The sequence below is a fragment of the Equus przewalskii genome, chromosome 19 (genome assembly GCF_037783145.1).
Source record: "Equus przewalskii isolate Varuska chromosome 19, EquPr2, whole genome shotgun sequence".
NCBI classification, from domain to species: Eukaryota; Metazoa; Chordata; class Mammalia; order Perissodactyla; family Equidae; genus Equus; species Equus przewalskii.
Genome location: NC_091849.1, coordinates 34118242 through 34142766, shown reverse-complemented (window position 1 = coordinate 34142766; position 24525 = coordinate 34118242). Strand labels below are relative to the sequence as shown.

Here is a 24525-nt window from a genome sequence, read left to right as displayed (position 1 = left end):
AGACAGGAGAGGAGGGCTGGGGAGGGGAGAGCCCCTCACCTGTTGAGGCCTCGAGCCATGAAGGACTGAAGGTCGATGGAGCTGGAGAGAGATGGAAAGAGGGGCGAGCACAGAGAGAGAAGGAGAGCAGTGGGCAGAAGACATGGGCGAATGGAAGGGGAGGTGGGAATGGTGGAATGGGTATGGCATCATGGAGGGCGAGATGGCAGAGGAACAAGCAGGGCGGTCATCAAACAGTGAGCAGCAGCTGAGGCCCGTCGCCATTGCATCGGAACGTATGCTGTGGCTCGGGAGGCCCACTAGGGTCTTGGTGTTACTTCTCTAGTGCTGGATCATGGCGAGGTCTGTGGGGTTCTAGTGGGAGGCTGGGGGTGGTGCCTATTTACCAGCTAGTACAGAGATATTTGCATGTTTTGACACCACATTGTTGATCCAGCATGCACTGGCTGAACCTCAGCTCTGGGACAGCCAGACCCCTACGCTTACAACAAGCTGGAGCTAGAGGAGCCTCCACACTTCTCCTCGGGCTCCCTCTGGCTTTAAAGGACTCTCAGCCTAACCACTGACTGTACCTGTCCCCTTACCATTTTCTCTGAGAACCTGCTGTTCTTCCCTTTCTTTCAAGCCCTAGAATGATGTCTAGTGAAGTGCATCCAGAACAGAAAAGGAGGGGTTTCTGGGGCACAAGGGTGGGGGTCTCAGGTGCTCACCTGTTGAGGTCCCGCATCATGTAGCCCTGCATCTCGGCTGACGGACCCCGCAGCACCACAGGCTGAGGCCGGGGCCGCTCGCTCTGGCGGCTTGGCTGCCTTTGGATGTTGGGGTTCCTCAGAGCTGTGCTGATGTCATTGAGGAGCCGGGGCAGCGGGCCCAGCTTCAGGAGGGCTTCCTGGAAGGGTGAGGCTGTTACCTGGGGGCTACGTGACCAGCTCTAAGAGGGCCTCAGAGAGTGCAGGCGGAGGGTGTCTGAGCTGGGGGAGTGGTGGTGATACGTCGGAGGACAGGGCAGGGAGAAAAATGTATGGAGGGGGTGGTCCCTCAGGCCACAGGAGCCTCTGGAGACATCTGGGGATGGGGCAAAGGGGCATCTGCTGACCTTGCTGAGCTGGGGTAGCACCTCCCAGAGCAAGGCATGCAGTGTGGAGAGCTCTCGGCCCAAGTCGATGTAACCCTCAAAGCTGCTGCTGTTGGTCAGCGTGTCCAGGTTGGAGATCTCGTACAGGAACTGCTGCATGGAACCCCACTCCAGCTCCAGAAACTCATTCATGAATCCCAGAAAGTCCTCCTTTGAGGTAAACCTGGCCAAGGCATCCAGAAGGCAGAGGTCACACACGCAGAAGGCCTCACACCCACCCCGGTCTTAGGGTCTCTGAGGACTCAGGAGACCCTTCCTGCCCACCCCCAGCCCTGAAGCTTCCCTCACTTGGAAAAGTTGGCCAGGTTCTGGATGACCTTGGCGATGAGGGTGAGGGTTCGTGAGGTCTGCTCATCTGGGTACTCCTGCATGAGCCCAAAGAGACTGGGCGACATAATGGCTGGGCAGAGGAAGCGCAGGAAGAGTGAGGCACTGATCAGCCTGTCAGCGATGTCCTCCCGGCCCCGCTCTGCGCAGCGCAGTCGCCAAGATGCAAACACCTCCTTCAGCTCCCTCGGGAACACGCTGGGGGGAAGGGGTGGGGAGACAGAGAGAGAGAGAAAGAAAGAGAGAGACTGGGACTGAGCCCCAGAGACCCTCAGCTTCCAGGGAACATGCTGAGGGGGGTGGCAGGAGGTGAGGGTGTAGAAACAGGTGAGAGAGACAGGGAGGGAGGGACTGCAGGAAGACAGGAGGCTGCTGGAAGGAGAGGGCTATGGCAGAGGAAACAGACAGATTAGGGAGAGAGAAATGGAGGGGGAGAGAAGGGGACGGGAGAGAGACACGCGGGAGAGAGACGGAGGGTGTGTGAGAGAGACAAGGAGAGGAGGAGAAGAGAAACAGACACCAGGGAGAGACAGAGATGGGAGAGAGATGGTGGGTCACTTGAGGTACAGGGAGCTCGGACCCCCCAACTCTTCTGGATTCCAGGGAAATGGGGATGGAGGTGCCCCCGGCATGATCCCCAGTCCTTGGAATGGCTCAGAGCTCACTCTCCCCACCTCCCCATTCCACTTCAGTGTTCCATTGACACCGGAAACTCTGACTGGAGTAAGGCGGAGCTCACCATCGCCCCCACACCTCCAACTGGCTCCTCCTCCTGACTTCCCTGGTTCTGTCACTGAGGCCACAGGTCTCCTAAACACCAGCCTCATGACCTCAGCTCCCGCAGTCAGGTGAAAAAGCTCTTCCTCAGTGGCTCCTTACAGTAGCCCCTTCTCTACTTTCCTGTCACCATCCTGATTCAGGATCTGACTTCCATGCCTGACCCACGAACAAGAGCTTCCAACTAGCCTGGACTTCATTCTCCCGACTCGTCAACCCCCACCCCCCACTCTACTTAAGAATTAATCTTCTCAATCATGATACCTCTTGGCACCAGCACCATAGTGGCATCCCATGACCTAACAATGAACTCAGACTCCTGAACCTGGCAGCTGAGGCCCTCCAGATTCCCATTCTAATCCTCCTGTCCAGACATCTCTCCCTCCACTCTCCATTCTGAGCCATGTGCTCTGTTAAACCTGTTCTAACTGCTGTCCCCTGAAAGCTCCTAGGCCTTCTCACCTCTATGCATGTGTGTGTCCCACAGCCTTCTCCTGGAATGTCTTCTTTGCCCACCATATCCATGTATCAGAACCTGACCCAGTCTTCACAGCCCAGCCCAGGGGCACCTCCTCCACAAAGACTTCCCTGCTTATCACAATCAAAGCTCTGCCTTCTCTGACCTTATGTTGTATTGGAGGACCCTCCCTTGACATTTAACACATACTACAACTGTTCTGTGGCTTTTTGTACATCTAATTTGTCCCTCATTCTAGTGGAGGCCCTTTGAGGGCAGGGACGAGGCCTCATTCTTCTGTCTGCTCTACAGCACCCAGCACAATGCTTTGCCCATAACTGGTACTCAGTCCTCTTTGAGGATGGACAGATGGATGAACAGATGAACACACGACTCCCCCGACCCCGGCCCCCCAACCCAGCGCTCCCAGTCTCACCAATGGGAGTTGACCACCTTGCACAGGGCCAACTCACAGCACATTCGCAGGTTGGCCTGGTGCTCTGCCAGACTGGACGCCGTGCACTTGATGGGGTCCACCTCACAGTTCTCCTCAGACTCATACAGAGCACGGATGAATTCCCCTGGGGAGTCGGGGTGGGGGCAAAACCGGGTATCGTCACACTTTCCAAGGGCAGGGACAGGGACTGCCTGGGCTGGGGGAATCTTGGAATCATGCGGTTGGAGGCTGAGTCCGGGGACTCTGGGCTTGGAAGCATCAAGCTGAGGAAGGTGGATCTGGGGTCTGGACTAGCCGGGTTTAGGGTTGGGGTGGATCTCTGGTAGGTTTGCGAAGAAGAGGACCTGAGGGTGGGCCATTACCAATGGCATCCTTGAGGTATTTCTGACCAATCAGTCTCATGTACTCTTCTATGGCTTTAGTGGCGAGCGTGTTCTCGCGGAATATGAGGTGCTCCCGTTCCATGAACCGGTCCACCTCAGACATGGCCATGTCCGAAAGGAAGTCCTGGGGCCGAGGAAAATCCAAGGGTCAGCCTCTGTACAACCCAAGCTCATGAAGACAGAAGTGCCCTATGTTCACTGTCCCCTCACGCAAGTGCCCACTCCCAGGTCGCCTTTTCCTGAAGGCACAGCACTCACCTTGGCCTTGCCCGTACTCTGCAGGATGTGAACCAGTGCACTGGCAACCTCCTCCTTGCCCTTGACATTCAGGGCAGGCTCCAATACTGCACACAGCATCCGATAATGGTTGGTGACATACTCTGCAAACTCCTTATACAGCTCCATGGGCAGGATACTCATTGTCTGGTAACGTGCTTTCAGCCGCACAGCTGGGCAACCTCCTTTGCCCTTGCCCCCTGAGCCACCCCCTGAGCCCCCTCCCCCTCCTGAGCCCCCCATGCCCCCGGAGCCCCCGCTGCCTGTTGGCAGGGTTACAGGGTACCACTGCTCTGTGAAGTGGCGCCCAGCTAGGGTGGCCACGGGCACAGTCACCAGGCCGACATAGCCCGCCTTGTCCTTCTTGCGCTTTTTGTCTGAGTCACGGTAGAGATGCAGCCGCAGGGCACGGACCGCTGGCAGGTTGTTAAACTCAAAGTGCTCGCCCCAGAAGACGGTGTCCCCTGAGGCTGAGCGGGGCTTGGAGGTGGTGCGGGCATACAGCATGTCGTCCAGGCAGAGCTCACAGTAGTACCGCTTCTTAGGGGGCAACTCCCGGGCCTCTATGATCCACAGCTTCAACACATTGTCCACCCGGCGGCTGTTGTCCTGGCATGGTGGGGTGAGCACAGCGGATAAAGGGGAAGGGACAGAGAGACAGAGACACCAAAAGAGGAGAGCCAGTGAGAAAGTGAGACAGTCTATGAGACAGCAATCATAAGGCTGAGAAGGTGTGTACTGGATTGAATAGAGTACCCCCAAAATTCATGTCCACTTGGAACCTCTGAATGTGACCTTACTTAGAAATAGGGTCCTTGCAGATATACCTATATTAGGATGTGCTCATATTGGATTCGAGTGGGCCCCAAATCCAATGACTGGTGTCTATGGAGAGGGAGGTTTGGAGACAGAGACACACAGACGGAAGGTGGCCATGTGAAGGGGGAGGCAGAAACTGGACAGATGCAGCTACAGGTCAAGGAATGCCAAAGACTGCTGGCAACCATCAGAAGCTATCAAGAGGCAAGAAAGGATTCTCCTAGAGCTTCGGAGGGAGCAAAGCCCTGCCAACACCTTGGTTTTGGACTTGGAGTCTCCTGAACTGTGAGAGAATACAGTTCTGTTGTTTTAAGCAACCCAGTTTTTTGTAATTTGTTACAGCAGCCCCAGGAAACTACTACAGAAGGGTAGCTCATACATCAGACAACAGAAGCAGTACTGGGAAAGATTTTAAAAGCTAGAAAAACAAACCAAAAATATTAAGGTGGAATTTGAAGGGGACGGGGGGGACTCCTTCAAAGACAATCAGAAGTGAACTGCATAAATACAGGATGAGTGAGGCTATATAGTCAGTATGAAAAGGGCCTGAGGGGATACTACTGACCACAAGCTCATGGTGAGACTCTGATGACGCTGCAATGCAAAAGGGGCATGGTGTTTGGTGTCTGGAGCAAGGTGCATGAGTTAGATCGCATCCAGCGTCTTGGGTCTAGTTCTTTAAGAAAGACACTGAGAAACAAGGGGTCCCCCAAAGGAGGGTCACCAGGACTGTGAGCTCACTGGAAACTGGGATACAGAGAAGAACTCACAGAACTAGGAGCATTTCTCCTGGGAAACAGAAGCCTTGGGAAGGACACAGACTCACAGAATTTCTGAGCCAAAGACACTGTAGAGAGCATCTCTTCCAACCTGACTCCCGCCAGTTTTACAGAGAGGAAACCGAGGTCTGGAGGCTGGGCCAGCCAACAACTCATGTGGCCTGCAGAAACGCTGCAAGCGGGGGCTGGGCGGCCGCCTGTCAGGTTCTTAGTGGGGCATTTCTGCCCGCAGGGAAGATGGGCCAGAGGACTTGCAGAGCCCCATCAACCCTGTAGTCTGTGATTTCTATGGTAGAGAAACAGATCATGAGGTGGAAAGAAACAACGGACTCAGAAAAAATGGAGGTCACCTCCTGCTCATCCAGGTCCCCTCCACCTTGTCCGCTCTTCCCCCAAGTCTCCCTTCCTTTAATTCCTCTTCCTCTCCAGGCTCTCAGCTTCCACTGTGGCTTGACCTTTGCCTTGCCCATGCTGTCTATGTCCCCTTTACTCCCAATACCTTGTTGGGTTTTACTGCCCGTTGTAGATTCTCGATCCATTTGTCCCTTTCGGCCGCAGAACGACAGGCAAAACATTTTGTTCCTGATGACGTTGTTACCTAGAGAGGGGTGTGGAGTTGAGACGGGGCCGCAGAGGGGAGCTGACTCCTAAGTACTGGAGACCCCACCACCATCTCCTCCTCCCTGGCCTATCCTCCTTTCTCCCAGCCCCAAAGGTTTCTGTTCTCTTGACATTCCCACCTGTGCCGATTTCTCCAGGCCCCTCTGCCCTCACCTTCCCTCACCCCAGCCCTTCAGCCTTTCCCAGGTCACTAGATCCAGTACCTCAAAACAGAACTCCTGGCCCAGGATGGAGCTATGCACTGGCTTGATGATGGAATCTTCATCCAAGTTGAGCTCCAAGGCCTCAGCCGCACTGCTAGGACTCAGCAAGGACTCATGAGAGTGCGACTCCTTAAAGCTCTGCATCAGCCGGGCCCTGGCAGGCGGGAGGTTCAGGAGAGAGGATCAGGGCCCCACTCTGCTTACACACCCAGGGGCCTGCATCATCAGTCTGGCTGTAGGACGGAGACTTGGGGAAAGGGCCTCCTGAACCCCCATCCCACACGGACACAGACAGAAAGAAATCCAGCCTATCCTGGGGAAGGACATGAGGAATGTAAGAGAAATCAGAAACTTAAGAAACCCCCTCCCTCCAGTTCACACTTAAGGGGTTGTGAGGACTAGGGACACCTAGAAATATCTCAACCCAGAAATGGACCATGGCAGAAAAAAAAAGGGAACAAGTGGGCCTGGGACACTTCCAGGTGGGACTTCTAGGTGACCCCCCAAAACCAGAGCCTCAATACAAGGGAAAAAAAAAGTGCAAGTAAAAAAACAGAAGCACAAAGATGTCTGTCTGGGCCTGGCACACAGCTAGTGGCTAAAAAACATTTAGTGATTCAAAGAATGAATGAATGAGGTAAGAGGACAAGTTTTAGCAGAATCAAGGGGAAAAGTGAGAGAAAATCACAAGAAATAGGAGAAAGCTGTGGGCAGAAAAGGAAAATGAAGATGAGAAACTGAAAATGGGGACTGGGGAAAAAGAGGAGATAGGACAAGAAGCAGGAAAGAGGGAGGCAAGGACATGTGCAGAGAGACAGAGGATGGAGAAGATGAGGAGGGGCAACTGGAGAGATGGACGTAAGAAGAGAGATGGGGAACAGAGGGGATGAAACCCGGACAATCACTGCGGGAAGGCAGAAGGAAAGGAGCTGAGGGGAATGGAGGATGGGGGCACGGAACAGGAGGCACAGGAGAGTGAGGGCGATGGAGATGGCCTGGGGATGAAGAGTGGAGAGCCGTAGGGAAGCGGGAGGGGGAGCTCGGGTGTGGGAGCCTCCAAGAAGCTATTTATAGCAGCCCCGTCATCTCGGGCGTCAGCGCGACGCTCCCCCGGCCCCCCGCCCCCGCGGCCAGGAATACCATGCCCTCACCCCCCGCCGGCCCCAAATCCAGCTCTGGTGACATGGGAGGGGGGCTGGGGAAGGTGTGACTCACCTATCCCAACCTCCCTACCTGCCCAATCCTGGGGGCGGCCAGACATGGGGGAAAGGAAGGACAGGATTCTCCCTGGGGAGAGATTGGGTGAGGGGGAAATGCAAAGAGGGACCCCAAGAAGCAGACAACAGAAGCAAACATGAGCCTCCTGCAACCCCGGCTCAGAGACAGTGCCCTCTGGACTTCTCCAAGGGCTTCTTCCTAGTGCTTCAGGCCACGGATTAACCACAGCCTCTCCCTATTCTGTCAACCTGTATACCTGTGCCGGCCTCCCCTTTCTCTGTCATGCTCTATGCTGTCCCTTCCCTCACACCCGTCTGCCTAGATCACACCGCTCTCTCTCCTCCCTTCCCTGGATCCTTAAATGCCCCTCCCAGGCTCTGTCACTCCTCTGCCTTTCTGTGCAGCTCCTTCAGTCCTGGGCTGGAGCCCATCCTTCTGTCGGCCAGGAGACTCCCTCCTTGGCTTCACCTTCACTCTCTTTCCTGACTCTCTGCTCATCCTCTCGCTGCTCCCTGCCCCTCTCTTGCTTCCTCTTCTCTGTTCTGTCCCATGCCTTATAACATCCCTCGACCAATCTGAGGCCCTCAACCTCTGTACTCAGGTAACCCCCATCCCTCCAATCTCAATCCAGAGCCCACTATATGGCATCCAACTCATCCCACCCGCTCCAGCCCCTGTACCGGTCATGGTCAGCACTTCGGAAGCGAGGCAGGATCTGGCGAAAGCTGCTGGTCCGGTCAAGTTTGGGTTGTGACTTCGTGCGTTTGATGGAGCTTTTTAGCCTCCGGCTCAAGAAGCCTTGCTGGGGGTGACAATGGGGGTAGGGGTGATTTGGGGCAGGGTCAATGCTACCTACTCACCCCTCAGCTGGTAAAGAGTCCCTGGATGAAGGTGGGACGGGGAGAAAGGGAAGTCTCTAGAGGCGAGGAAAGGGGGATAGAAGCCCTGCTACCACTTTGTCTTCCTTTGCTCCCACGGGTGCAAGCACACACACAAACACACACACCAGCTTGGAGAAGGTGGGAGGGCTGGTCTGAGAGGCAGGGGGGCAGAGCCAAGAAGGGGAAAACCAAAGAGGTGGGGAGACACACACATTCTCTCTCTCTTTTCCCCCTCCTGCCCCCTTTCTCAGAATCCTGAGGCTCCAGCTGGGGCTGGAGGGGAGGGGGCCCAGCTGAGCCACATCTGGCAGGCACCTTCACTCACTCACCGAGGGCCGGAAGGGTGCAGCGGGGGCGGCCTCCATGCTGTACTGCTTCCCCCCTGGGACGCTCTTCCTCCTCGAGCGACCCAAGTGGTATTCTGGAGGAGAGGAAAGGGCCAGAGGGAAGTGGGGAGGGGTCGCTGTTAGTCTGGGTCTCCACCCATGGCCCCAGTACATTTGCCCACCTCCCTCTGCCCCTCAGCTCCAGCCTCACCTACCCCCCGGAAAGCAGCAGGAAGAGCAGCGGCGGCTGAGAGGCTGGCGGCGGGAAGGAGGGGGCAAGGAACCCGAGCCGGAGCCCCCGGAGGGGGACGGGGTGGGAGGCCTTAGGCCCATGACTGGGACTGGCAGTCAGCAGAGGGGCATGGCTGAGAGGGTCAGTAAAACCCCAGTAATAAAGGATACCAAAAGTCCACAGAAGCTAGGTCCTTGGTGCTCACCCCCCCAGGAAGGGGCCAGCTTGGGGGGGGGGGGGAGTTGGGTTAAAGGTCATTGCCCATAAGCAGGCTTTCCTCTTCTCTTAGCTGGGCACATCTTCCACCTGCTCTCCCTTCCTGGAATCCCTGTCTGTCTGGAGGGCCAGGGCTGCCTCCCATGACCCCCTCCCTGGACTGGAGGGGGAAGTCTTGGAAGGGACCTGTGAGGAGTAGCAGGGGAAGAAGCCTGGGGACAGAAAATTCAAGGAAGGGGCAGATGGAGGGAGGGGAGGAAGGGTGGGTTCCACGTGCACTGCAGTGGCAGGGACTCAGAAGGGAAGGGGGGGAAAGGGAAAAAAGAAGAATGCAGGGGAGTGGGGAGGATGGGCAGTGGAGGCTCGGGGACTCCCAAGTGAGGGTGGGGGGGAGGTGAATGCGGATGAAGCTCAGACTGCCAAGAGTCTAGAGGGGTGGCAGCTCCGAGGTGGGAAGCTGAGGCTGTGCTGCCAGGGAATTTAGAGGGGCCGAGGGGCTAGAGGAGAATGAAAGTGGGGGGATGCCAAGCTCCGGCTCCAGCTCCAGAATGGCTGCCCAGGCCTGGGCTCCCCCCTCAGCCCCACAGTCACCACTGCAGCCAATGGGGGGGCAGGTACTGCATCAGGGGCGGGGCTACCATCTCCACGGCAACAAGAAGCTACAGGCTTGGGGGGCGGGTGGACCGGAAGAGCTGCCTGTTAACCCTCTAGGTTCCAGAACAAGGAAGAGCCACAGCTACATTTTCACTGTTTGCTTCCAGAATTGCAAATCTCCCGCAAACTTCCCTAGAATCAGTCCCCAGCTTCCCTCTGCCTCTAAAACCCAGGTGTTAGGAGGTCTGCACACAAAAATGTGGATCCCATGACACAAGAACCCTTGTCAGTCCCTCGGGAACACATGTGTAGAGCACAGAAACATACACTGAGCTGTGGGGGTACACATGTGAGAACCACAATACAAAAATAAATGGGGATCTAGGTGCTTATGAGACACACAGACAACTGTGAGCATTGGGGCGCCACGGATCCACATTCTGAGACCCTGAGGCTCACAGACCCCACGGGATACATGCTTAGACATATGTGAGCACTGCAACAGGAGAGTACATACTTGAACCCCGCACCCACGAGAGCTGCTGGTGTGGATGCGTGGCCCGAGTCCCCCGGGGAATCATGTGGGCAGCACACTGCAGAGATGGACATTTAACCCTGAGACATACACATGGCCCCCACACAGGGGAAGCCAGTTTAACTTCTAAGATACATGCTTGAGTACACCATGGATCTGATGACATCGAGGTGTCCCCATATCCCAAAAGCGCGAACATCCTTCATTCACAGGAAAAGTACAACCACATCCGCTCTGTCTCAGGACAACCCCTTTTTCTCCCCCAGCCCTTCCCTGACTCCGTGACTGCTACCAGAATAACAAAAAACCAAGAAGCAAAGGCATTACTTATCCTTCTGTTACACACTCAACCGTGCTTCAAAGGGTGCAGGCTATCTTTTTCCTAGTCTCTGCATTTCTCAGGTATGGCTGCCTCACTCTCACTCCAGGGAACCTAGCTCAGCCATTATTTTCATATGCTAGCTCCTCTAAGAAAGACATGAAGTCTAACTTTAAATCCACTAAAATTTTGCTTTGGAACTACAGAATTCACAAAAAGAGAACGGATTTGCTAATTGGTTTGCTTGATTCTTGGAAGTAATATAACCTTATACATATCGCCAGAAACTAAGATCCATGAACTCACACATAAGTCACATACACACATACTTACAAAGATTCTCAATGCTGCAAAGAAAAGAATAGCAGAGACACATAGGAAAAGGGGGCAGAGTGACAGAAACACAAGACATCTCCTTATTAGTGCTTCATGCAGCGACACATACAGAAAACACAGCACACACTGTGTACACACAGAGCCAACCTGATAAGGATACAGTGCGATCCTGGGTCTCCATGTCCCATCCCTGCATGATGTATACACGCATGCACACACATAACAGCCACCTACACAGACCCGTAACACAGGCATTGTGCATACACCCACACATGTACACACCCTGTGTACACACACAATTGCACTCACACACACACAGCAAGGGCTTGGACTCCCGCCTCTCCAACCTCTCTAATCTTGCCCTCACCCACAGAATCTTGCTCTGCTCTCCAATTCCCCAAATCCTAACCTTCCCTTCGGCCTTTCTTTCTTGTCACACCCAGCTGGCAGCTCTCAAGGAGAGCCAGAGGAGGGAGGTAGCCAGAGCAGGATGAGGAACAGAGTTGGACAGAGAAATGGGGGCAAAACTCTGTGCTGGAGACAGGAACCTCTAATGACAGTTTCTGCCGTGACAGGCCTCACTGTGAGCCAGCCTCTATGCCTGAGTGGCCTCCCCTGATCCAATCAAGCTTGATCTTACAGGGCCTCTATGAACCCGGTGCCTCTCCCATTCTCGCCCTTTTCTTCTCTCAGAGATCACTTTCCCCGAAAGGCCTGACCGTCCTCCTCCGGCCTCCCCAGCTCCCAGGCCCCTTCTCCCAGCACCTCCATCCAGTTCTCCATCTTAAGCTCTCTTATCCTCTTTTCTCTCTTCTAAATCTGGCTCAACTATCTCCCACATTCTCATTCTCCAGCTATTCTTCCTCCCTGGCTCTCTCTCCTCTCCTCTCCAAGCCTCTCTCATTCCTCCTCTCCTCCTTTCCCCGGACTTTTCCTCTTTATCCGCTCTTTCCCTTTTCAGCTTTTCTGTCCCCACTCCCCGACTGAGCAGGGGTTCACACCTGTGTAGCCCAAAGGTGTTTTATATACGGTAGGATTCCAAGGAACACACTCACACACATTTACTCCTTCCCCCCACCTGCACACCACCCACATCCAGACACACCCTGGACACCCATGCTGGGATTGACACAGATACCCAGGCCAAAGATGGAACACACATGCAAAGACACACACCTGCCACCAGGGACACAGAAAATCCTGCTCATGCAGCCACACATTCCCACACACAGGAGACTGACAGGAGGTGAGCCCTAGCCAGGGGCATGCATGCTTAGGGTCAGAGGTGACATATATCAGTATGGCCAGGGACTGCTCACAAGACAGTGGCTGGGCCAGCAGCCCTCTAGGCAGGAACCGGGCAGAGGCAGGATAAGACAGGACAGGCTTGCACACGGCTGGCTGCACCTGTGTGCACGAGGAACTGGGCCCCCGTGTGCACATGGCACAGACATACGGGACACGAGCATGAACACGAACACACACGCGGACACACGGGCTGCCGTCTCCACTGAGGGTCTTCAAGACCACCCCACACCAGCCGCCCCCGCGCACGCTAGCGACCCTGGCCTCCATGAAGCCGGTCCCCGAGACCCCCCCCACCCCACCTCCGCTGCCCCCCCTCCAGTTACCATAACTCCCCCCACTCGGAAGATGCAGCGAGAACATGCGGAGGGAGCAGCTGCCGCCGCCGCCGCGGCTTCCCCACCCCCCTCCCCGCACCCACGCACACGCGCGCCCCCGTCCCCACGCGCGCGGCGCCCCCCTCCCCACACGCGCGCGCTCCTCGTCCGCCCGGCCCCGCCCTTACCTTGCACCGCCCCCCGGGGGGGGGGGTCGGGGGTGTCCCCGGTGGGGGAGGGGCCCCGCCCCTGCGCGGGGGAGGGGCGGGGTGCGGCGGGAGAGGGGGCGGTGCGGCCCGGCTCGCGCCGCCCGGAGCGATGGGGGCGGCGGCGGGGCCCGGGACGGCCGGGACGGCCGCGCGGTGACGGCCGCGGGAACGGCTCCCTCCGCCGCCGCTCCCGCCGCTGCCGCCGTTGCCCGGGCCCCGCCGCCGTTGCTAGGCGACCGCTGCTGCCGTGGCCGCCTCTGTCACGAGCCCCGTCGCCCGGAGACAGCGCGAGAGAGACGGGGGAGGGGGGCGAGGGGACCCCCAAAACCAACCGGGCCTCCCACCATCCCCGCCTGAGCAGGACCCCCCACCAAAACCGCGGAGGGAACAAGGGGTGGCGGCTCCACCCAGCAGAGGAGGAGCCCTGGATTCTAATACTCCTCAAAGGTCCGGCGACCTCTCCTGGGCTCGGGCATTCACAGCCTCAGCACACGTCTTCGCAAGGCCCCAAAGACCCCAGTGTCCCCTGCACATCCTCCAGACCCTTTACACATTCCATGTGCCCCTAAAAACGCCAAACGTTCCCCAGCTATCAACTCTTTCACTAACCCTCTCCCAAAACATCTATACCCCTGGACCCCCTCCCAACCCCTACTGAACCCTCAACACAACCACCTACACATACCATCCCCAACTCCAAACGCACACGAGTCCCCCCACCCAAAGCACACAGGAGACCGACATCAAAGACCCCAGACCCTGAGGACTTAGGGTAAGGAAGAAGATGGGGAAATGTGGGCAGAGACACCAACCACGGGACATATGATAAACATGCTCCATGAGCATGTGACCATTCTGGCCTGGACACACAGGTATGCACACGTGCACACAAACCTTTCCCAGACATGGCATGACTCACACACACACACACACACACACACACACACAGATGTGACAGACATCACATTCTCTACACACACTCCACCACCACTACCACCACCACCACCACCACCTGGCTTTGCCTCACAGAGATGTACTACCCACACACCCCCATGGTCAGAGGTTTCCATGACAATGACACACATCCCTGGCCACCCACCCAGGGTCCCAGAGCTGGTCCCCAAGGGCAGTGAGGCCTGGGCTTATCAGAAGAGGGCTGATGGGAGCCAAGGGACGGAGACAGGCCACTGGTTCTAAGGAAGAGAAACTGGAAGCCTGGATCCCTGAGGGGAAGGGGAGCTGGTGGAAGAAAGGGGTCACCAGGGTTTGAGGGGATAGAGGACCTAGATCCCTGGTCCTGGAAGGGGAATGCGGTAATAGGGGGCAGTGACTAGGGGGTTTCCGGGGGCTGAGGGCGTCTCTCTGCACCTTGGCTGCAGATCACTGTTCTCTGCCTTCATCTCCCCTCACTGTTCCCATGGAAACCTTTTAAGCGAACTTCTCAGGAAGACAAAAATCTTTTTTTAAATGACTAAAGAGGGGGGTGGAGGGGGGGCAGAAAGAGGGAGGGAGAGGAAGAGACAGATGGAGAGAGGGAGAGAGTTGGAGACAGACTGAGCAGATAGCTCTACAGACAGAAAGGAGATGAGATGGGGGTCTGATGGAGTTCCACCGGGAGCGGTGGGGAGAGACAGAGGAATCAAGAGGGGTAGAGAAAATAAGAGAAATCGGGGAAGAAAGAGAAAGGGGGTGACAGAATTGCAGAAAATAGAAGCAGTTGAAAAGAAGAGGAAAAAAGGGGCAAGAAATGAGGGAGGGCCCACAGAACAGAAGGTCTGGAAGAAGAATCAGGAGCTTGGGGGTGGGGCAGAGGTCTGGAGGGAGGGCAGGAACTAGGTCATTCTCTCCAAGATCCCAGACCAACGGCTGGGAGGGGCAGGGGCAGGAACACTCGGACAGGAAGCTAAAGATCTAAAGAGACTATTTTTACAAGCACCAGGAAAACAGTCAAACTTCGCTGCTGGAGAGGAAAAAGGGAGCGAAACAGAGCCAGGACCACTGGGGCCTCTCACCCACAGCCCCTGTCGCGCTCCAGATCCCAGAGGAGGGCGCTTCTCCTCCAGGCTCCCACACGCAGGAGGTGAGACTTTGTCTCCGCCTCCTCCCACCCCCTGACAGCTCCCTCAGGTCCCCGACTCCCCCCTCCCTGCAGCCCGGTCCACCTTCAGCCCTCTCCCCGCCACTGTCCGGGGCACGAGAGCCTGCTCGGCCGCCGTACCATGCTCGCCGTGGGGCCGCCCCTCCACCGGCACGGAGACTGTGCGTCTCAGCAGTTTGTTGCGGCTGGACTCGCTCCTCCGGTCCCGGATCAGAAGGGGGTGTATCTAGGGGATGCGGGGGTGTGTCAGACCTCACTGGCCCAGGCCGACCCTCCTCTTTCCCTCCCCCACCAAGGAAGGATGAACCTCCCTTTCCACCCGGCCTGCCCACCTTCTGCCCCTCCACACTCTTTAAGTGTCTCTGGGTGAGTCGATCTCTCTTTGCCTTCTCTCTCCAAGTCTTTCTCCCTCCCTCCCGTCCCACCCTCCTCTTTTCTCCCTCCATTTCTTTTGAAACACCCTCCAGGGAATTCTCCCAAACCCTACTCAGCTCTTCCCGCAGCCCCTCAGGAGTCTGCTACTCCCTGAATCCACTTTCCCCTTGACCTTCAGTTCCTCCATTCTCTCTGCTTTCCTCCCAACCTCCCACCTCCCTCACCCCCTTCCCTCCCTCCCTGCCTGTCACGGGGGTAGCAGAAGCTGCATTTATAATCAGGATCCACAGCTTGTCTCCCTCCCACGGCCAGGCTTGCGGCCAGACTGGGACCCAACCTCCCCACCCCCCAGAGGGCCTGGTCACCTCCCCCCACATTTCATCTCTTTCCATCGCCCCCCCCCAACTCAACCTCTCTCACTTCCCTCTTCCCTTTAGCCATTACCTCTCCCTAAGCCTCATCCCCAACATCCCCTCTCCAACCCTCCAATCTCCTCCACCCCTACGGGAACCATCCCCACCCCACTAGTCCCCAGCCCTAGTTCCACAAGCCATCAATTCTAGCTCCCTGTGGCCCTACACACTGCTCATTTTCCCAATTCCATCCCACTCCCCTCTCTCTGCACCCTTCCTACTCCAGACTCTGGCCACTCTTGTTGCCCCTCAGCTTGCTGGCCACCGGTCTCCTCAACCTGTCTCCATCTGTCATTTCTTCATTACCCCACCCATTGTCCTCGTTCTTCATCCTCACAACAGGCCCCACTCTTATTGGTTCCAGTTTCCCCAATTTATCCAACAGACCCCACACCTTCGCTTAAGACTGGTGACTCTTAGTGAATCAGTCAAATGCCCCCCAATGCCTAAAACTTTGACTCCCCAAACCACCCTTTAACGTTCCCATGTCCTCCCCTAGACGCCTCAACTTTGTGGCCTGGAATCTCTCTACCCAGCCATCTCTCCACACTCTCTCTTGCCCCCAGGTCCCTCAAAACCCTGGTTAACCCCGACTCCAGTTCTAGCCCTGCCTCACCACACCCTCCAACAGCTTCTGGGCACAGCTCTCACCACCTCTCTGGTCCCACAGGCTACCCTCTAAGTCTCTAAAGCTGGTCCTCCAATCACCCCTACACCCTGAATCATACCTCTGGACATCCACCCTTCATATTCACATCCACTGTTTCCTCGGATGGACCCTCCACTGCTAACTCAGCTCCCAGATCAGAATCCACACTCCCCTGGCTCTCTAATCACCCTGCTTGGCCACCACCTCCCACAAGAACCCTCTGTTCATTTCTCATCTTTCTCTGGCCAGTCCCTGCCCCTATCTTACTCCTTTAGACAGCTTCCCATACTCCCAGTTCCCCTCATCCCTCATCCCAGGCATCTCCTCCCTTATATTCCTTCCTGATGTCCCTGGAGAAAGCCCTCTCAGTGTTTCTCTCAACTCTGGTCTGAGGCACCTTCCCAGTCTTCACCGCCATCCAAGCCAACATCCTCTGTCATCTCTCCTAGTACCCTCCAGCCCCCTCCCAGTTTCCCAAAGACCCCACTCTCCCCTGCCTTTTCTCTGAGCCCTTCAGTTCCCCTCCCTGCACTCTGCCCCATGACGGGAAAGGACAAGGGGTGGTGAGTGATGGATCTTGCTCAGTCAAGGGAGAGATTAGGGTTCTTGGGGTGATCCTACAAGTGATTCTCATTCCTTCACCCTTTCTCCAAGTCCTTCGGTTTCCCTTTCCCATCCTAACCCATCCCACAACACGCGCTGGGTGAAAACAGGAGGCACCCCCCAAATCTTTGGAACCACATTTCTTCCCCAACACTGGACATGGCCCTCAAAGACCCCCCTGGCCAAGGTGAGGGAATTCTTGCTCCTTTCCACATCCCAACCCAAATCTCAATGGCCACCCTCTTCCTATCACTTGCACATGTTTCTCTCTTCTTTGTCTGCCGTCCTGTGTCTCTCGCCCCTTCACTCATGAAGCTTCTCCCCATCTTTCTCTCCATGTTCTCCCACATTACCCAGAGGTCTTCTCCCAATCTTCCTACCCTGCTCACCTCATCCTCATCCAGCATGAGAAGCTGGTTCCCCGAGATGATGCAGAACCGAGGGTTCCAACCAGGACGATCATATGGGGAATGAACGTATTGGGTTCGGTGCATAGGGGGTCCCCGTACATCTGGGGGACAGAGACACACAGAAATGGTAAGGGAGGCTATATGCATTTGGGAGACAGAGGCCTATAACGGCTAGAAGAGAGTCCACAAAGTGGGAGAAGGGGACCCCACCCACCTTGAGGAGATCACAGTTAGGGGTGAGGCACCTGGTAACTTTAAAGGAACAGAAGATAAGCCTCTATATCTGGGGAGAGAGAGGGGAAGGGAGTTACATCACAGGGGGCTCTGTAGACTTGGGGGAAGACATACAGAGAGGTGGTTCAGGGAAGCAAATTATATCATGACAGAGAGGGTACAGGTTTGGAGGCAGAGACAGGTGAAGGAGCTCTCCATCCCCTTCAGAAAAATAAAAAGGTGGAGGGTACAGCAAAACTGGCAGAAGACAAACACAATGAGACATTGGTGGCAGGTGTCTGAGAAGAGGGAGGGTGTCCGAATAACTACAGAAGACAAGAACCACCCGTCTGCAAGAGAGCAAGAGGAAAGCTGCACAGCTGTGGGAAAGAAGAATGGGGTTGGGGATGTAGAAACATTTGGGTCATGAAATTCTAAGAGCTAAACATCTGGAAAAGAGAGGAAGTGAGGGGGCTTACCTGCTCACAGAGTCAGACATGAGAGGGCTTCCCCTCCTGCCTCTCCTCTATCCTCCATTCCCTCCTCCCCTAGCCCCACCCTGCTCATCCTTTGGGGCAAGTTCTGGTTCTTCTGGTGGTAGGGGGAGGATGGATGTTGTCAGCATCTGGCTGTGGAGGGGCTGGGGAGTGAGGTAGGAAATATGCCCTTGTTTGAATGACTAAAGACTGAATTGATCTCTTCCCCCACTCTGTGCCCAGAGATCAAAAGATTCAATACTGTCCTCTCCCCTCCCCACCTAGTTTCCATGGACAGGATGGAAGCCAACTCCACAGGTTAGGAACCTTCCCAAGGCACAGTGAGGAGCTTGAGGAAGAAAGAAGGAAGGGAAGGACAGAAGATCCAGGCCTATGATATGGAGGGGGCCTTCAAAGACTAAAGCTGGGGATGGGGACAAAACTTCTAGAAAAGAACAGTAGACTAAGGGTTGCCCAGGCTCAGAGATGCCCCCAGGGTCCTTCTTCCCCAACTCTCCTGTTCTTCCCATGCTCCCATCCCTGCAAACTGCCTCTCCTTTAAACCCCAATGCCACACACCATCACAGGAACACAGGGGACAGGCCCTATGGGAGTAAGAGAGAAATCAAATTGGTGACAAAGTGACAGAAAATAAATAAGCTTAAGGCATCAGAATAAGAGAAAGTTTAGAGGAAGAAAAATCAAATTCTGTCTCCTTTACAGGATAATTAATCTTACGTATATTGCAGGAAAAGAACTGGTCTTTGAGCTTCATTCCAACTTAATGCCCTACGTAGGAGAGTTTTGAAAAACCTAGCCCCTTTCTGTCTACAAACATGTCCTTCAATTTCCCCAACCTGCAGATCAGAGTGAGAGATGAACCCCCAGAATATAGATATCTAGAAACCCCAATACTTTGAAACTCTCACTATCTCGGTGCCATCTCAGAGACGCTAAGCAGTACCCCCTAGATGCAGAGATTACCAATACCTAGGCTCTGAGACTGCAGACACTGCAGGCAACATGCCCCGCACACTCAGACTCTGAGGACCCCCAGAGGAGGAGAATGTTGATACACATGATCATTATGGGAGGGGATGGTTCAGGGTGCAGCCACCGGGAGGCAGTTAGACTTCAGGGGGCACCTTCCTCCAGGGAGCAGGGAAGGACACACGGAACTTAGCTTAGGAGCAACTCTGGAAACATACACACGCGCACGCACACACACACACTGTGTGAACTTAAGTTTAAGGATGACTCTAGGAGGCAGATGCAAGAGACAGGAACATAGCTGAGAAAGGAGAAAGATGTACTAGGATGAGAAATCCCACAGAGCTCAGATGGGCATCTCTTATAGGCCCTGTTCCAACCGTCAAAACCTGTCTTTGCACCCCAAATCTCCAACACCCCAGGAAGAGAAGAGACAAGCAAAGAGGAGTAGGTGATAAGAGCTGAGGTATTACGGGAAAGTGGGTAGGCACAGACTTGTGACAAGAGAGGGAATGGGGTAGGGAGTAGAGGATGGGCTGGGGGACAAATAGCAGGGATGGATCTAAGAGAAAAGGAGGCATAAATGATGGTAAATCCCTAGGGACAAGGGAATATACCAGAAGAGCCCAAATGGACACGGGGCAGCGGAAATGAGGTGGACCTAATAGGAGTACTGGTGCAGGGGGTCAAGGAGGAGGAGCTGAAGAGGTGGCAAAGATATAAGGGAGCTACCAGATAGAAGACAGGGAGAGAGCATGGACACCAGAGAAGAGACTGATACAGGGGAAGGACAGAAGGGGGACTCATATAAGGAACGGACACCATATGGGGGGAAAGATATAAGTGATGGACACCAGAGGAGGGAGGAGGAATGGAAATAAGGATTGGAGGTGGGGGAGGGGGGTAAAAGTGGTGAAGTGAAGGGAGCGGATAAGACCCCAGGGCTTACATTTCACTGGTCAAAGGCCTTAATGAGGGCCAGAGCCTGGGGCAGGGTCCTAACCTGCCCCCTACTCCCATCACTCAATCTTACTTGTATTGCCCCCCCCCAACAAACACACACATAATGTGGTCCGCCCCCCCCCCCCCCCCCCGTCTCTCCTCCCCCAACCCTTTCCCTCTCTCCTCTCTTCCCTCCATCTGGACCCTTCTTTCCTCCCCCCTCCCTGCCTCCCTCTCTCTCCATCTGGCCCCTTCTTTTCTCCCTCCATCCTCCTCTTTTTTCCCTACCCCCTACCATTCTCTGAGCCCCCCCACCATATTCTACCCCCCATCTTCTTGGCTTCTCTTTTCACCCCTATGTTTTCATCCCCCCAGCCCCTCTTCTAAGACTGTTCTTCTATTTTCCTTGATATTTTCCTCCTCTCTCAGCTCCCACCTCCAAATTATTTCTGCAGCTCTTCCCCCAAGCCTATCCTTCTATCTTCCCACCCTTTCTGGCAGTCTTTCCCCTTCATCATTTTTCCCTCAGCCCCCTTCAAAGCCTGTTTCCTGGCCCCTCGGGCCCCTATCTACCCCTATCCTCTGGCGCCCAACCCCTCCTTCTCCACTGCTCCCATCCCTGCCTTCCCGGTCCTCCTCTCTCCCTCCATTTCAGCTGCTCCCCTCCCTGGCCCTAGCTCTGCTCCCCCCACCCCCCGCCCCTGCCCCTCCCCCTCGTGCCCCCCCCACTGGCCCTCCCCCTCCCCTCAACCACGTACCTCTGAAGGGGGCATAGGACATCGCGGGGATGCTCCCCCGATGGATGGAGGCTCGAGACCTGCTCATCAGGCCTGGGGGGGAGGGGGCGGGGGGACGGGGGAGAAAGAGAAGAGAGAAAGAGGGGGAGAGAGAGGGGGAGAAGGAGGAGGAGGTGGAGGAGGAGGAGGAGGAGAGAGGAGGAGAGAGGAGCGGAGAGGAGCAGAGAGGAGGAGAGAGGAGGAGGAGGAGGAGAATAGGAGCCAACAGCAGCAGCGGCAGCCGGGAGAGAGAGAGAGGGGGGCGGGGGAGCGAGCAAGAGGAGAGAGCAGGAGGAGGAGGAGAGAGAGAGAGAGAGACTCTGCAGCCCCCACCCCTACTCAGCGAGAACCAGAGAGAGAGAGAGACCCCTAACTCAAAAACACACCAGAGAGAGAGAGCAGTTCTAAAGATGCAGACCCGAGACCCTGAGACCGAGAGACCCCAGACCCGGAGAAAGATACCTTGCTACCCCCTGGGAGTTAATCTGAGGCACAAACCCAAAATCTAGAGGAACAGAGACCCCAATTTCAGAAAAAAAAGACCCCAGACTCTCCCCTGAGAAAGGGATCAAAGGTCAGAATCTGAGCGTCCAGTCTCAAAAAGGTTCTCCACAGCCACAGAAATCTTAGACTCCAGACTCAGATGGTGATTTCAGGCACCAAGACCTGAGATGGAGACTCAGAGAAAAGGATGAGACCCAGATTCAGAAGAACCTAGACCTAGAATTAGGTCTTAGAGAACTCAGATCCAGAGAGAGGTATCTGAGACCCCGGTCTTAGATCTCAGAAAAAAGAAACTGCAGACTCAGAGACAGAGACACTCCAGACCTGGGTGGGTGGGGGGTAAGGAGAGAAGGGAGAGAGAGAAGAGACACTCAGCTAGCCCAGAGATGAAGAACTCAGAAACCCCAAACACATCAAGAAGAGTTTGAAAGACCTCAGAGAGAGACTGATTGCAGACACAGAAACCCCCCAAACAAAAAGGAAACTCCATCCTGAGAAAGATCCCAAGGCAAATCCTGAAAGACCCCACAGAGCTCCATCTCAGAGACAAACTCCAAACCCAAAGCAGGGATCTCAGGGAGATCCGAACCCCAGAGAGGCAGGTATGAGAGAACACTGACATCAGCCTGGTCACACCCACCCAACAGACGGGAGACCCCAGACCTTGGGGGGATACTGGGTAAGGGGAGTGGCAAGAGCCTTTTTCTCTGCTGCCTCCCCCCACCTGTCTCTCCTCTCATTGGCCCCTCTCTCCATTTTTGGGTCACAGGATGTGCTTGGGCCCCAGGGAGGTTATGTAGGGCAGGTCCTGGCTCCTGGGGGGATGGGTTAATGGAAGGAGACCCAAGGCTGAGAGGTAGACCAGTCCTGGAGAGTCAAATAGGAAGGGTGTAAGGGACAAAAGGACCATGACTACTTCCTGGTGTCCTCTCCATATCTCTAACCTGCAGCTCTCATGTGCCCCCACCTCCTCAATTCACAGTCTCTAGTTTTGGGGTTTCAGTTAAGAAGGCTGAGGCGCCCTCAGCCCCTCTGTCCCATTTACAGGGTCTCACTCTGTCCTTTTAAAATGCATCTTTCTTCACCTAGCCTTCGTCTTGCCAAGCCCATGCCTGCCTAATCACTTCCCTCTACCCAGGGACAGCTGGCTTCTCCTCAGATCATCACTGTTCATTCCCAAACCCAAGCATCTGTCAGTCCTAACCAAAATGGCAGGGGGCGCTCTCTTCGCCCCCCGAGGTTCAATCTGCTCAGACCCTCCCACTCCTTAAGGCCTCGGGAACAGGGCAGGGGCTGTCACTGGGCACATTCTGGGGGTTAAGTATGATTCCCCACTCCACAACCTGACGCATCGAGTCTGCGGGGTCTCCAGCCCCCCTTTCCTAGCGCCAGCTCTCTCATCACGTGGCCTGCGGGGCTGGCCTGTGATTGGCCTCTTCGCGTCGCTCATTCAGGTCCCGCTGCCTGAGGGGCCCGGTCCCCTCACGTGACAGTGGAAAACGCCGCAGGAGCTCTCCTCAGCCCGCAATTGGCCGTTTCCGGTTTACACGGAAGCGAGCATGCCATTTCTGTGCACGTCTGCAGATCCGGCTGTCGATTGGTCAGATTTCCCCTGCGCTCCTCCCTCAACAGGAGGCGGGGCAAGCCGGGCCACGTGAGGGCCGGGATTGGCTGGCTCTGGAGGCGCGGGGTAGTCCGGTTTCTACTGTCACGTGGTGTGCGCTGTTTTCTTATCACGTGCCTGCTGCCCAGGTAAGAAGAGGTCGCTGTTCCTGGGTTTGGGGGCCTTTCTCGGCGTTACGTGTGGCTTTTGATATTCAACCCTCCTCCTCCAGCATAGGCTGCATGCGGCGGGGGCGGGCTTCCGCAATCCTGCTCGGCGGAGGGGTGAGTGGCCGGCCCCGCCCCTTCCGGTCCTTGAAGCCGCGACCACCACCTGCGCCCACATCCCAGAGGTTGGCCCCTCAGGAGGCAGTGAAAAGAGAGTCTTTGCCTTAAATTTTCCAGGTTTCTTTCCGACCTTCAGGGACCTTTTCCTTTGGAGTGCAAAAGAGGGAGGGCAGAATCTGAGTGTCTACCCAAGCCAAAGGTTCCTGGGATGCAGTTTCCTGGGGGGATTTGTGGGGAGACACCGAATTCACCTCCTGCTCTCAGGCCGCTCTGCTCCTGTCGCTTCTTTGGATGCCAGTGCTGCTGCCTGGGGCCTCCCGCCTTCTGTTGCTACCCCGAGCCCTGCTGTCCATGGCTTCAGGAAGCCCCCCGTCCCAGCCCTCGCAGGCCTCGGGCTCTGGCTATGTTCCCGGCTCCGTCTCTGCAGCCTTCGTCACCTGCCCCAACGAGAAGGTTGCCAAGGAGATCGCCAGGTGGGGACCTCAGTGTGAAGCAGGGAAGAATGATCATGAAGGGAGAGTTGGGGGTGGGCGAGAACAGTGCCCGCCCGCTGCTTCCTGCCTGCTCCGGCTTGGGAAGCCTGTCTCTGGGCTGCCAGTGCACAAATCCGGGTCATGGGGCGCTCTGAATGGGGCTGTCTCTTCACCTTCAGGGCTGTAGTGGAGAAGCACCTGGCAGCCTGCGTCAACCTCATCCCTAAGATTACATCCATGTGAGTCATAGGAGTTGGGGGGTTAAGCTAACTCTAGGGGCTGACTGGCAGTCTTTTTCCTTGATGGAAATCTTTTCTCCCACAACACTCTCTCCCTGACCTTTTCAGCTATGAGTGGAAAGGAAAGATTGAGGAGGACAGTGAGGTGCTGATGGTGAGAAACATTCCCCCACCCAACAAAACGTCAACTGGCTGACCCCTTTGACCCTATCCCTCACCTGATCCTGAAATCCATCACCCCCACCCCTTGATTCAACCATGTCTGTCTTCACCCCTTAGATGATTAAAACCCAAAGTTCCTTGGTTCCAGCTTTGACAGATTTTGTTCGGTGAGAACTTGGAGATGGGTTGGGGGGAGGGTGTATACTGTGTGGTGGGACTTGCTGGGCAGTCTGAGGGGGTGTGCTCCTTTGGGTAAGTCTTTGAGTGATCGCCCCCATCTTTTTCACAGTTCTGTGCACCCTTATGAAGTGGCCGAGGTGATTGCATTGCCTGTGGAGCAGGGGAACATCCCATACCTGAATTGGGTGCGCCAGGTGACAGTTATTTCTGACTCCAGCACAGTCCAACCATGATGAGCCCTGTTCCTGCCATGTTCCCCTCATACACTTCAGTGCCCTCTGACTTCCAGGTGATGGCACCCTAATAAATCCTATCTTTGGTTCTTGCTGCCTTTTGCCTTTTTCCTTGTCACATATGGAAATTTGGTTGGGAAAATTAGTCTAGTCCTATCTTTCACAATGACTCAGGGA

At 55.6% G+C, this 24525-nt stretch overlaps 2 protein-coding genes across 33 annotated transcripts in view; one reads left to right on the top strand and one right to left on the bottom strand.

Moving 5' to 3' along the window:
- SYNGAP1 (synaptic Ras GTPase activating protein 1) overlaps positions 1-22684 on the bottom strand; it is a 33635-nt gene extending 10951 nt beyond the window's left edge. For 6 of the 23 annotated variants that reach the window (XR_011529690.1, XR_011529687.1, XR_011529688.1 and 3 more), the window contains exons 1-14: positions 20650-20754; positions 17250-17371; positions 14941-15046; positions 8663-8754; positions 8133-8254; positions 6235-6388; positions 5910-6008; positions 3795-4421; positions 3516-3660; positions 3133-3277; positions 1424-1660; positions 1097-1298; positions 711-889; positions 40-81 (exon numbers count right to left, since the gene is read on the bottom strand). Coding sequence is in view for 17 of the 23 variants with exons in the window: in XM_070584399.1 (XP_070440500.1) it covers positions 40-81; positions 711-889; positions 1097-1298; positions 1424-1660; positions 3133-3277; positions 3516-3660; positions 3795-4421; positions 5910-6008; positions 6235-6388; positions 8133-8254; positions 8663-8754; positions 14941-15046; positions 17250-17371; positions 20650-20716 (2339 nt within the window). In the remaining 6 variants the exon portion in view is untranslated. Of the gene's footprint in view, positions 1-39; positions 82-710; positions 890-1096; positions 1299-1423; positions 1661-3132; positions 3278-3515; positions 3661-3794; positions 4422-5909; positions 6009-6234; positions 6389-8132; positions 8255-8662; positions 8755-8870; positions 9693-10218; positions 10544-12522; positions 12593-12701; positions 12831-14940; positions 15047-17249; positions 17372-20649; positions 20892-22514 lie in introns of those variants that run through there. The other 17 variants (XR_011529692.1, XR_011529689.1, XM_070584393.1 and 14 more) reach the window with 13 other exon arrangements.
- On the top strand, positions 12982-24442 carry CUTA (cutA divalent cation tolerance homolog). 10 transcript variants are annotated; one of them, XM_070584419.1, is made up of 9 exons: positions 12982-13494; positions 14662-14802; positions 22626-22923; positions 23007-23178; positions 23326-23534; positions 23714-23773; positions 23882-23927; positions 24053-24102; positions 24225-24442. In XM_070584419.1, exons 5-9 carry the CDS (start codon positions 23353-23355, stop codon positions 24346-24348), a joined length of 462 nt encoding a protein of 153 aa, XP_070440520.1. In that variant the 5' UTR covers positions 12982-13494; positions 14662-14802; positions 22626-22923; positions 23007-23178; positions 23326-23352; the 3' UTR covers positions 24349-24442. The 10 variants fall into 10 exon arrangements, with proteins under 10 accessions (XP_070440520.1, XP_070440516.1, XP_070440517.1 ...); XM_070584416.1 differs by having other exon boundaries at positions 13007-13594; positions 14656-14802; positions 23007-23058; XM_070584415.1 differs by lacking the exon at positions 23007-23178 and having other exon boundaries at positions 12982-13594; positions 14656-14802.
- Positions 24443-24525: the final 83 nt, after the last annotated feature.